General features: G+C 40.5%; 1 protein-coding gene across 2 annotated transcripts; it reads left to right on the top strand.

Moving 5' to 3' along the window:
* The first annotated feature begins 4,490 nt into the window (after positions 1–4,490).
* LOC103650882 (uncharacterized) lies at positions 4,491–12,516 on the top strand. 2 transcript variants are annotated; one of them, XM_008676473.3, is made up of 13 exons: positions 4,573–4,948; positions 6,054–6,192; positions 6,751–6,967; positions 7,057–7,157; positions 7,506–7,627; positions 7,697–7,788; positions 8,089–8,194; positions 8,271–8,425; positions 8,856–8,980; positions 9,632–9,762; positions 10,417–10,514; positions 10,617–11,396; positions 11,981–12,516. In XM_008676473.3, the coding sequence occupies exons 1-13, from the start codon at positions 4,664–4,666 to the stop codon at positions 12,066–12,068; spliced, it is 2,439 nt and encodes an 812-aa protein (XP_008674695.1). In that variant the 5' UTR covers positions 4,573–4,663; the 3' UTR covers positions 12,069–12,516. The 2 variants fall into 2 exon arrangements, with proteins under 2 accessions (XP_020405979.1, XP_008674695.1); XM_020550390.3 differs by lacking the exons at positions 10,417–10,514; positions 10,617–11,396; positions 11,981–12,516 and adding an exon at positions 9,876–10,410 and having other exon boundaries at positions 4,491–4,948.
* The last annotated feature ends 1,358 nt before the right edge of the window (positions 12,517–13,874 follow it).

The following is a 13,874-nucleotide window of genomic DNA, read 5'->3' as shown; positions in this document are numbered from 1 at the left end:
GATTCCTTTTTTCCAATGTCTTCATATGCTATATAAATTTGTCCGTATGCATATTTTAAAAAGCTCGGATGGCGAGGAAAAGACCGTCCTCCTGGTATTATATTAAAAAGAGACCGAAACATTGGTCCCGACCAAGAAAATCTCTGAACCCTAGAAATGGTTGGTACTTTTAGTGTGGTTTCTAATGGATAGCAAGGTACTACGAGTCTGCGATGAATACCTTGTACGACAAGTAAAGAAATATGTGGTCCCAGAACACGAGCGCTATTTCTAAATTGTCACAAACAACAAACATTACATAATAATCAGCTTTTGATAGAGAGAGCTGTTTTGATTGTACTGGAACTTTAATATTAATGTATTGCCAGGTGGTTAATTGTAAGGACGACCTTGTACAGTTCTACTTCTACCTGATGGACTGCATAATCCAAGTCTTTGATCAGTAATTAGTACACTCAACATTTAAGACTACAAACTAATTCAAACAGTTTTATGGATTACTGCTTGAAAGAAAATGTTTGTGAGACTTAAAATCAATATATAGTATTCCTAAAGATAAAATCAAATACTTTATATAGACTTCTTCATGACAGCTGAAATGAGGATCTGTTAGGAACTGATCAGTGATAACTGCTGACAAAGGAGACCATAAAAGTTCTTTATAAGCCTAATCGAGCCTATGCATTATATGCTAGCGTCTTTCTAGAAGAAATGAGTAATGCAACCTAGCAGTTCCAACTCCAAATAACCGTAGTTAACCCAATAATAGAGTCAATCTAGGTGTGTTTGACTGCTAGGAACTAGCAAAACTTTAAACTGATGACACACCACAGGTTCGAATGTTGGATGATTGATTAAACACATATACAAACCATAAGCGATGTGCACTATCACACATTAGCATTTATCGAAAACTACCCTGCAAAAAATAAGTATTTGTCCAAAACAGAACACGACTTCAGAGATCTCACCACTGCCAAAGCCACCTCCCTGGGAGGCAACTCCAAAACCACCACCAGATGAAGCTGCACCAAGCAAAACCACCACTTTTGGAAGCAAGAGCAGCAAAACCCCCACCAGTTGCAGCGGCGGCAAAACCAATACCTGCAGAAGCAGTTGGTGTGGTGCTGAAAAGCCCCCACCTGATACAACACCAGCAAATCCAGCATTACCTGAAGATAAAGAAGTAAAACAACCAGATGCATGTAGGGTAAACGTTTTTTATCATCCATAAATGGCTGGACAGACTGAGCGTCTTAACCAATGTGTCGAAGTCTTGTCGGGCTGCATCGTTCATTCACGCCAACAACAGTGGAGTAACTGAACCTTCATCACAGAATTTTGGTACAATACCATTGCACACTCAACGTTGAGCAAAAATCACCATTTGAGGTGCTCTATGTATACTTTCTTCGGCAGTTGGACACTGCAAATTTGCAGGTGTGTTATGTCCCAGATCTGGAACAGTGGCTGATGAAGTGCGAGTGTTACTGTCTGTCTCAGTTGATTCAAGCAACAGCTAGCGCGCTCACAACAACACATGATGTCCCAGTTGGATAAGGACAGCAGACCGCTCTGAATTAGAGATTCAGGATGACAATTCAATGTTTCTCAAACTAGCCAGTTCTTATAGAATTGAACAGGAAAAAGACACCATGGGAGTAATTCATGCATATAAAAAGTGTACTTTACAAATTCAGTTATAATTACTCCCATGGTGTCTGCTATACCATTCTTTCGGCACATGTGTGAAGCTTCAGTGCTGCTTCAGTTATGGTAATATGCAAAAGCTATTTAGGGTCAATCCTTGTTGCATATTGGGATATGATCCCCCTTTAATCCAAGCTTGACATCAACTGTATTTACTTGGTCGTCGTTCTGTTGAACATCATGTCTTGATTTATAGAGCCGAAAGCAATGTCTCACTGCATTTTATGGTTTTATATTTTGAGATATTGATGATTTGGTCTGTAGTTCTATAATTTCAGGTGGGGTTTGAAACCAAATGTTTAGCTGTTATGAATGCTTGTCTAGTTTCTTATGTCAAATTGGCTCTTTATCACGTATTAAAAGCATATGGCATTATTAGGATGTTGGGTGTTTGATTGGTTCCGCTGTGAGGATCTGTACATGCTTTCGACGCATATTTTTCTCTCTTTTTTCTACTTTTTCGTTTTTTTCTCTGGTTCTTTTTTCCATTTTACTTTGTTGGATCTTATTCTTTTCTCTAAGTTCAGAACCGTTGCATCTCCTAGCAGGCTACACCCACAAAGCTCGGAGGGGTTGGAGGAAAGCCTGGAGTTCGGAGAGGTCGCCGCCTAGAGGTCTCGACCGCTGCCGCCTGGAGCTTCTCTCACCGTCTGTGATGCCCGGGATCCCCTCCCTTGCCGCTGCCGTGGGCACGCGGCCACAAGCCCAGACTTAGCAGGTGGGCGACAGGATGACACAGAGTAGCAGGTCACCGTGGTCGCGTGCCCTCGAGCCCGGACTCAACACGGACGTCTGCGACATTCACTCTAACATGTGAACGGAGGGCGTCGTCGCGGGGGTGGGGTCAACGTTGCAACTGCTGCTGTGCAGACAACCTTTCCTCTCTTCGCCTTATCTCATCCCGACGGAGGCAGCTTGGGGCGCATCCAACCTTGTTCAGATTCATATATCATTTTCTAAACATTTAAAATCCACGACCGATGACGATTAAGTTTATGGTTATTTGTTGCAGGTTCATTTGGGAGGGGTAAGATGCAGAAGCCTTTTGAGAAGGCCGCATTTGCTCTGAAGGTCGGGGAGATCAACGACGTGGTTGATACAGAGAGCGGGGTGCGCATCATCAAGAGGATTGGCTGACTGCACCTGCGACTGTATCCATATACGGTGGATGCCTTGGAGAGGCTGTATGGTTTTTTGCTTCATTGGTGAATTTGTGCGTGGTTTTTTTTTCTTCTTCTCTTAGACGGTTGTTTGGATGCTCATCTCTTCACCTCAACGCACAGGGTTGAGTGGTTTGAATCCACACCAAACTACTCCAACCCTATATGGATTGAATTGAAATATATACACGTGCATCCAAACAATCCCTATGCCCTTAGGAAATGGGATGTTTGACTTCCTTTTGTAAACTTCGCTGGAGACCTCTGGTTTGGAACTGTGTTCACGACTACGATGGGATCAGATTATTTTGAGTATTGATGACACGAGTATATGTCGATTGTTTTTCTGTCATCTTTGCCTCCGTGAATTTTGCATACTCTCCCCAGAATGCCCATGAATTCAGTGGCCAACTAATCCTGAATTTGCTGTTGTGAGTCTTGAGTGCAGACAACAGTTTAGAGGTACCCGTACGGGTATGATGCTGCTGTGCGCTCGCTGGAGGCTGTAGATTCTTTCGAAAGGCCGCAACCGTGAAACTTTGGGCAAGTGTTTGGATGCATGGTTAATATTGAGTTTTATGGTTAGTTGTAGTAACCTATTAAACCACATATTATTCCTAGACTTATCTTGATCAATACTTGTGACGTTTAGAAAAAGCAATATGTTTGTGCTCGTACCAGCTTTACATTACTACCATTTTTCATATGAATTGATCGATTCTTTGATGTGTGGTTTGTTTAGCATGTTTGTGGTGGTACAAAGATTTCTTAACTGTCAAAACTTCTATACCAGGCTTATGGTATTGTTATTAATGAAATCCCCTTTTTTGGCCACACATTTGTTCATAAGTTATCATGATATTATATGTTTCCGTTGCAACGCACGGACACTCACCTAGTAACCATTGAAGATGATAAGATATCAAGGGATTTTCAAGATATGAGAACGCACAAGATTAAATTATCTCTCGCTAGTGGTATTGATAAAATACTTGTTTTTATTATTTGCTTAGTACTACCTTATTAGTCCATTTTATTTCTTTAATATATGATTTCTTTTAAAAGTTCTACCACTAGAATTAGAGCTACTATAAATGAAGATATTACTCGGGCATCTATATGTTCTCTCTTTAGACTCAATTCTATTATTCAAATATTATATTTTAAATCTTACTTTTATTCTATTAAAATCGATGAGAGCTTTATTAAATTCTGGATCCCAACAGTGTTCGCCAAGTGGGAGTGGACCCTTAACGTTGACTAGTGACACCTACCGCAATGACCTCGTCCTAGGCAGTTACGCGATGTGCACATGCCAACCACACCCTGGTCCACAGTCCACACAAAATGACGTGTGGGGTCCGCGTCAACAGACCTTTCTAGCACACTAGTACAAACCGAGGCTTAACACTAACACAAAACTAATTACCGATTCGTAGCTGACCAGTGGACCTAAAGCCAGAGATGATCTGTTCGGGCCCGCTGAACTAGCGCGTACTAGTACTGTAGCCGGAGTAATTTGCTTTTGGCTTCGCACAATCGCACGCGCAACCAGAATTTCGAAGACAGCGCGCTGCGCGCAGCGAAACCGAGCAGCTCAACTGCCAACTAAATCGCAGTACAGGTCACACTCCCACTGACGCCGGGCCCCACCTCTCCCCCCTCATAACAAACCCAGCGGTACCCGTGGCATCTCGTGCCCGGCCACAGTGCCGGCCTCGTGCGCCCCCGCCTCGTCGCCTCCGCTAGCCACCTGCCCGCTTCCGCCCTCTCTGCCTCGCAGCAGCAGCGGCATGGCCGCCGGCGTGCTGTCTACCGTCCGGTGGTCCACCGCTTGCGCGGTGCTGCTCAACGCCATCGCCGCCTCCACGGGCGCCGCCGTCGCGGCCGTCGCGTTCGGCCGCTGCGGCGGGGGCGCCATAGGCCCGGCCGCCGCCGCCGCGTCCGCCGCGTTGGCAGCTAGGCTCCTTGCTTCCGCGGTGGCGGGATTCGCGCAGGGCGCTGCCGCCTCCGCTATCGCCGCCGGTGCTATCGGGGCCCACGTCGACAGCGAGCGCGACCTTCGCCAACTCTCTCGGGTAAGCTTCAAGCTCGAGAGATCAATGCACTCTGGTGTTCTATTTAATCCACCTCAAATTGCGTATTAATATTGATCCCTAAAATGCGAAGTAATTAATTGTTCAAAAATAGCGTGGTAGAGTAGTAATGTCTCTGAAGCTCGGGGTAATGGTAGCAGCGGCATGAATGACCGGATAGGACGCAAGTTCTCCTCGACCTTGCAAATTGGGTTTTCAGACCACACCTCGAGGTAATGTGGGATGGCAGAGGTGGGAATCGTGTGGTGCGCTTGGTTGTTTTGGACATTAAGGCAGCCGCAATAGCGTAGATAGAACACCTTCTATAGCAACATCAATATCATCTATATACTATACTACTATAGTAAATCTTTGCAATGGTGTATTTATAGTAGATATCTATAGCTATTTTTAATACTTAATACACTCCCTGCACTACATCGGTTTCTGCGTATAGACTTTACTCCAGGTTCATAGATAGCAGCACTCTCTTTATTTAATTTGTTGCCACATAGGATAGATGCTGGCATGCATTCCTTATAGAGATTAGAGAGCTGAGTGTGTACCACTGCGGTTGCCCTTAGGTCCCTGAGATGTCTGTGGCGCTAGGTGCTTGCAATACGGAAGTGGTTCTTGTCAGCAGAATCCTCTTGGCTTCTGGCCTTCTGCCCTGAGGAGTGTCATGGCCTTATGAGTGTAGCAAGATGGCAGCGGTGTCTGGGTTACTTTTCCCAGCTTGAGGCTTAATTAGTTCATTATGTAGACTGGGAGCCAGGGCTGTGTTCATACATTCCTCGTGCACAGCTTGCAGCATTACCATATCTGAATCTTACATCTGTCTCTATCATGATTCATGGAAGATTATCAGTCATAAAAAAATGAGAATGGTATTCTCAACTGCTCCCTTTTTTCGCTCAAAAGCGTGTTCTGAACTTGCTGTAAGCAATGCCGTTGAGATTTCTTTTTGGTAGTTTTGCCTTCACCAGCATGGAGCAATTGCTTTACTTTGTCCAACAGACAAGAGTCGCCTTTTAGCATTTTATATGTTAACATAATGCATATGAGCATATCCATTATTGTAATAGTATCAGAAGCTTTATGTGAACAGCTACGATACAAGAGATGGCTTTGGTGGACAAGATTTGGAATGATCATTACAGTGCTACAATTTGTGTTGGCAATTTATTTGATGTGTATCATCTTAAGGGATGTCTTGGCTGGAGGGTCTCCAACACAGTGCTTTTCAGGTACATGCAAGATGACATAAACTATTTTTGGGGGTTTGGGTTGGATGAGATGTTTGTTGAGACTTATACAGTGATATATATCTTCCTCATAATCCTGGAATTATTTTGGTTTCTTTAGGATTCTATCTGCTATAGTGCATTTCACAGGATTTGTTATTAAACGAATTCACTTTTCTTTTACCCTTTCTTCTGTTTTGTATGCTTTTTCTCTATCTCTACTATATAAAGCACGAGTTTCCACGGTTCCACAGTCGGCGTGCGTCACCCCTTGTCCCCTCACATTTAAATAGTAATAAAACTAAAATTATGCACAAATGAGGATTCGAACCATGGTTGTTGGCTCCAAACCCACATTCACACCAGACTAGACAACGTAACATACATGTCTTTATATTTTATATTCTATACTCTAGCATAAATGAAAACCATAGCAATGTATGAACACTTTGCTAGTGTGCTTTATGTGTAACTTTTCATTGTCAAAGAGTGAGTTTGATAAATATATGGATGGACATATTTTAGTGCTGACGACCAAGTCACGTATCTGACTTTTATCAGGTCAAAATCAAAAGAGTGATGGGAGGCGCATCTTGTTAATAGCTTTTCTTGTCACTATGTGGGTGTCAACTATAGTTCAGTGTGCTACTGGTTCTGATGTACTAAGGTGGAGATCATTTTATGCATCCCATGATTTTGCGTGGAGGGCTCACTACCGGGAGGTGTTTGATCATGGAATCCGTGAGGTCTTATGCTGCCTAGGGCGTGTTAAATATTCGTATGTTCTTGTATGCTCCACTTTATATGTCCTAAGTCCTAATATCATTGATACTTGAACAATCTCAATGGTTGTCTTAACCTTGCTAGGAGTGTGTTGGAAGATGATGATATATGTATTGTGGCAAAGTTATTGGGTGATCTTATGGCTTATCGCGCATCTGGAACTGGCCATCTTGAACTCGTAGCAGGTTAGTTTTCCATTTACCTGCAATACAAAACCCATATCTGTTGAGCCTTGCTGAATTATATATGATTATATTTCCCTAATGAATAAATTCACAAGCATCAATATGAATCGTGATCAAGGTTGCAGTTACATTAGACAGATAGTCAGCTAAAATTATATAGAAGCTGCTGTTTTCTATATCATGATGTTCTAAGCCTATCGGCCTTGTAGAGAACCATAATGGAACTTAGATTATTTTCCCTGATCAATAAAAGAAAATGAAACTTATTTTAAAAGCCTGATAATTTGGTTTCATGATACCACTGCTAACCATATATGGTTACCTGCATCCTAAATGATTTTCCTTCAGGACTTTCACTACTGCAGAAATCCAAGTCATCCACAATTATTTCAAAAGAACTAGTGGAGGCTCCTCAAAATCTCATCCAAGAGGCTCTTCTCTTTCATCCATTTGCTGAAGCTGCCTATACAGTTATTCCCTAAACCTTTGCTGTCTCATATCAGTTCTTACCAGACATATTGAACATATTTTGCTTTCAGGGCCCACTGCTTGATTTTGGAAGGAATCCTCTTATGTTTCCCTGTGTGTGGCTCAATAGGCAAGGTGTTTTGACCCCATGGACTCGTGCTAGGTAAATGCGGGCCTTTAAAATATTTTGTTACCACCAATTACTTTATATTATGTAGTCTGCAGAGACTGGAACGTTTTGATGATGCCTGATCTCTGCAAAAAATTGGATAACTCATGCTTTCTCAGTTTGGTGTCTCTTTATTCCTGTTGTTTGTGAAAACTTCCATAATGTGATTGGTGAGGCATAGGATGACCCATAGGAGTTGTTTTCACTTTCCCACTTGCATTCTTAAGTAAAAGACTTGCATTTTCATCAAAGCCAATAATTTCCAAAACACAGTTATACATAAACCTTCTGCAGACGACCAGTTCTTGAAGGCGATAACTGGTGGAGAGGGCATGCAGCTGCTTTCCTAAAATATGCCAATGTGGCCCCAGAAGTCCTTCGAAAAGGTCGTGTTAACCAGGTAAATCATCACATCCCCTATACAATTTGTAGTTACATCTTTGTTGTGATCAGAGTCTCTTCTTTTCTGTTTGCAGACAAAACGCGAGACCGCCTATTTTGTTGTTGTCTTACACTATTTGAGTACAGTAGTCATTGCTGTCCGTGGAACTGAGACACCAGAAGATGTTATAACAGATGGCTTGTGTAAGGAATGTTCCCTTAATATAGATGATCTGGATGGGTTGATCAAGTAACTCACTATACTTAGCCTTATTTACTGTACTGAAACTTATATAGAGTTAATTGCAGATTTGTTTTTTACAAAAAGATATACAAATGAACAAGTATATGACTTTTGTTTATGACTCATGTCATCAGACAACCTCCTTTGCATTTATGTTCTAGAAACAAGTTTATTAGGCTGCAAACGAGTATATGTTCTAGATGTTCTTCTTGACATACACATTGCCCTGTAGTCCACCAGTTAGAGCACATAATCAGGTCGTTACACCATTCAATTACCACAAGTTAGGTGGTTCAAGATGTGCCAGTTAGCATTTTTTGCACCATACTTGTTGGCTGAATGAATATGGAAAAACATTCTAGGAAATTAATCAAAGTAACTGTGATCTTCAGGTCATCTTTGAACAAATCTGATGAGATGATTTGTAATATTGCAGTTCTGATCATCTGTCTCCTCAAGTGAAGAATGCTGTTCTCTCATCTCCACACTATGGACATGCAGGAATTGTTGAATCAGCTCGAGAGCTGTACACAGAACTTGAGGGTCATCCCATACATGAAGGTCAACAAGAAAAACAACTGCATCATTTCATCTTTTGTATCCAAAGCTTGTTAAATTATCCGTTTTTTTTCATCTGAATATCGAAATACTAGAGGTCAAACCTAATACATATTAACTACAAGCAAGAATACCTCAATTGCTACAATAAATAATATTTTAACTATGATAAATTTTTGCCCTCTCACCTTATTCTTTTAAAAAATGCACTGGAGCTAGTGATGAAAATTGGTCCCCACACTGTTAGGACAAAAATAATATTTTGAAATAGATATGTATGAAATTTGATGCTAATCTTTTCTTGCGTTATCAAGCACATTATTACAGATAAGAATAAAATTCTGCATAAATTGTTTTATACATTATTTGCTCTCTACAACAAAAAGGTGAAAAATTATCCATATCCTTATCCGATTTGTATCCAAATTTTATATCTACCATTTGAGGAGATATATGATAATTTTGAGGTTTACTTTTTATGAAACTTTACCAGCTTAATGTAAAAACAAGAATATGAATTTAAATAGCAGATTTTATATCCTATTTATTCACAATCAAAGAAAAACGACAAAAATTTGATATCCGAATAAGTATCCGTTTTCATCCCTAACTGGAGCACCATAACATTAACTGATATCATGTAACTGCTTGCAGATAAGTCAGGTACAATGAAAACTGGATTCTTATCTTCTCTTCTTGGGGATGGTTGTGAGTGCCATGGATACAATATTCAAATTGTTGGACATTCTTTAGGAGGTTCTGTAGCTGCACTTCTTGGTATTAAGGTAAGTTTATTTTTTTCAATGTACAGGGAAATTGTCTTAAGTCACCTGATGAGGTTTGACGTATTTAGTTATAACATTTAGTGTGTCCTTTTATGTGTTTCACTTGAATATAGACACATGCCCGTTGGGAATATTCACTGTTGAGTTCACCTTGGAAATTTATGGCTGCTGGTATGAGCCCACTGCTAATTTGAAATTATCTCAAGCCACCTGATGAGGTTTGTCGTATTTAGTTATAAAATTGAGTGTCCTTGCCCATTGGAAATATGGACCGTTAAGTTCACCATGGGAATTTATGTCTGCTGGGATGAATTCACTGCTAATAATGTTTTAGGATACTTTCTTGGATGAGGTGACGGAATTGCAGGGAAACTAGATGAGGTAACACCAGAACAGGAAAATTCTATAGGGGTTTCGTGTGGTTTCTTCTACTGAAATGCATATTAGATTAGACAAAAAAGCCTTGCTTGTCAGAACAAAATAGCCCCTCAAGTTTAAACGTTTAGGTAAAATATGCAAAATTCTCGGTGATTGGGCAGTAAATGAAGCATGGAATTCTGAAGGTGTTTCTGGAATGTGTAGCTTGGTTCTTGTATTATTTCCTGAAATATATTTTTCATCTAAATGAGTCATTTCTTGATCATAAAAACACAGCTATACGGACGCTTCCCAAAATTACATGTGTATGCGTATGGAGCTGCACCATGTGTGGATTATGTGGTAGCAGATGCCTGCTCACTATTTGTTACCAGGTGAAATTCAAATTTTTTTACAGTGGAATTTAATGTATTGTAATTTATTTGCCAATGTTAACAGCAACATGAGGTTTCTGATAAACTGCCCATCACTTACAGTATAGTCCATAATGATGAATTCTCTGCACGGTTATCCATGAATTCAGTAATTAGATTGCGTAGCTCAGCTGTGAAAGCTCTTTCAAAGGGTACTTCCCCCAATTCAGCTAAAGTTGGTAAACTAGTTGGTGGAATCATGAGTGCCCAAACAGATGATAAAGACGCACTAGATCATTGTGCTTCCGCTGATGCTCTGCAGACGGTTAGTGAGGCTGAGCTAAGTAATGATCAAGCGCATGGAAGGAATCCAGTGCATACAATTAAAGGTGGTTTATTTCTCTTTGGGCAAGCAATATCTTGCTTGATAAATACTCCAAAGCATCGAGTTAACTCCACAGCAGCAATTAACTATGAGTTGGGCAGATCTAGAATTACTACTGTTAGTGACGGAAGGAAATCCGTGGTTGCTTCCTGTGGTTTTATGGATGTTTCGCACCGTGGAGAAGGTAATCCGCACATAAACAGTCACTTTCTAGAAGATGGTTTGTTTGAATGTGGTGGGGGACACATATCACCTCATTCAAATGATGGTCCTGGACTCACGTCTGCTTCTGATGGTTGCATCATTACGATAAGCTCATCTGAAGGGCAGTCACCAGAGGTTTATCTTCCTGGTCTTGTTGTTCATGTTGTTCCAGTAAAGAAAGGTGCTTCTCCATTGCAGAATACAATTGTAACACGCCAAAAGAACAAGAGTTACAAAGCGCTAATTGCTCGTCGAAGAGATTTTATGGACCTTGTTGTGACACATCACATGTTCCTTGATCATCTCCCTTGGAGGTATGTCCTAAAAAAATCTACTCAAATGGAAGCTATTTATATATTTAAGTACTATTCCAAATGAAATTTATTATGTATGAAATTCAGACCATTCTCATTTAGGCCTTGCTCGGTTCTTGCCCAAACAAGGGGGTTGGAGGGGGTTTGGTTTCGGCATGAATCGTTTGTCCAGGAATGGACCAGGAATCATTCCAACTGATCAAAACTTATATAAATTAGAGAAACAAACCGGCTAGGAATTATTACATGCCTTCATTCCAGTAAAAACGAACGGCCCCTTAGTGAGACTGAAATTGCATCAGTTTTACTTAACCCTTCAATCAATCTAAACCAAGTATAAGCGCGCTGCAAGTCTTGATGGAGTAGTACATCGGCAATATCTTGCATTAGGAAATGTATTCTTGCAAGAACAAGTGTAGGACTTATTTAGCGAACGACAATGGTACATCCAGGAACAAATGTAGGACTTATTTAGCAAATGGCAATGGTGCATCCTTGTATTCTTGTTTGCGGAATTAGAAACTTCAAGATTGATTGGTTATGCATTTTCTGAACTAACAGGAATTGACCTTTATGGTTTGTAGGTGCCACTATGCCATGCAAAAGGTCATAGAAACACGAAAACGGGATCAGCTCGCCAGTGATCTGTCCACCGCAGAGGAAGCTGTATAATTCTATTAGTGCATTTCTTCTTTGTTGTACATACGTTAAGAAATTGAGATCACATGGATTATGGGTCAATGCGGGTTGATGGTTACATATAACATTATTGTCTGTATCAGTAGAGCTTTAGGAGAGTTTAGGACGATCGAAACAGGACGTTTGCCCATCTGATGAGGATTATCTGAATCTCAGCATTGTTGTACGCAGCCTTTGACATAGGCTGGCTCTCTGTGAGATCAACCCAGATGCCGTTGTTGTTTATGGAACCAGTGTGGTAGATGGCAGAGCCTATGGTAAATTGGTAATCTCCAAGTAGTGTTGTAAGTTGGTACCTATCCGCAGCCACGCATGTGCCTGTTGATGAAGTTTCCTTGACACTCTGCTGGTCCGAAGTCTGAAAGAATTCCAGCCTTTTTCTTCCAATGAAAGTCATGCTAGCAGTATGCATTTGAATTCATTGACGAGGAGGAGCATTTTGACTTGTTTGTGTTGAGTTTGTGATCCAAATTCTGAAGAAGGCGGCCAAGTTAGCGAGCGAAGCGGAGGCCCGTCGCCGGGAGGCTTGGGCCGGAGCGCAGCGAGGCCAACTGGCCTTCCCGCGGCCCAGGGACGCCTGGGGGGGTGCGGGGGCGGAGCCCCCCGCGGTACGGATCGTTTTAGGGTTTCACCTCTATAAATATCTTTGTAAGCCGCAGGAGATATCTATCTCAATTGTAAATCTCCTGCGATCTGTAACCACCCGAAAATAGTGAGAAGTTGCCGGCCGGCGCTCGTGGTTTTTTCCCCTTCACTTTGGAGGGGGTTTTCCACGTTAAATCCGTGTCTTCTCTGTGATTGATCCTATTTGTGTCGCATTTATTTATAACAGTTTGCCGCAGGTATGACTTGTGAAGCAGATCCGCATGACACGACTGAAGGTGAGTTTTACTCGCAAGTACAAAAATATACGTGATCCAATCCAGTCAAAAAGGTATTCCTTCCATCCCAAATTATAAGTCGTTTCAATTTTTTTATAGAGAATCAAAAGCATCTTAAGTTTGATCCAATTTACAACATTTATAATATTGAATAAGTATTATTAGATTTTTTATTAATTATATTTTAGTATAAATGTTTAAAATTTTCCTATATTTTTTGTTAACCTTGCGATGTTTTGAGTCTTTTAAAAAATGAAATAACTGGTATTGTAATTAAGAAGGAACAGAGAGTAACTTGGACTTGGAGGTTACAACTTACAAGCGCAAGACTTTCCTTGCCATTGACTTGTCAGGGTTCACTTTTGAAATTCATAATAATAATAATACTGGGTATTTTATTAAAAACAAATTTCTTTTCTTATATAGAAAAAATAGAGCACATGATCATAATTCAAATGTTTTTTCACAATAAGTTAGAGACTTTAATTAAATTTTGTTCAAAATTGAATAGGAATAGAGATTATTGTGTAAAATTTAGAGCCCATTACCACTCTTTATTTTTGATTCTTTATTTGACTCTATATTTACCTTTTCGTAAAGATTACATTCTATATGTAGCATCTCACTCCAATAGACTATCTATCTAGTTTTGCTAGTTAGATTACTAGCTAAATTTAGCTAGTGAGAGAGCTAATTTGGAAAGTCAGATAGCTTGACGAGTCAAATAGATAATCTGTTGAAGAGTTTTTTTGCTGTTAAATAGTCAAAATTTGGCTTGACGAACCATTTAAGGGCTTGTTCGGTTAGCTCTCAATCCATGTGGATTGAGTGAATTTAAATCCCAAACAAGTCAAACTTTTTAATATTTTATAATCCCATTAAATCCATGGGTAATGAG

The sequence above is a fragment of the Zea mays genome, chromosome 3 (genome assembly GCF_902167145.1).
Source record: "Zea mays cultivar B73 chromosome 3, Zm-B73-REFERENCE-NAM-5.0, whole genome shotgun sequence".
NCBI lineage: Eukaryota > Viridiplantae > Streptophyta > Magnoliopsida > Poales > Poaceae > Zea > Zea mays.
This window is presented reverse-complemented; position numbering and strand designations above follow the sequence as displayed.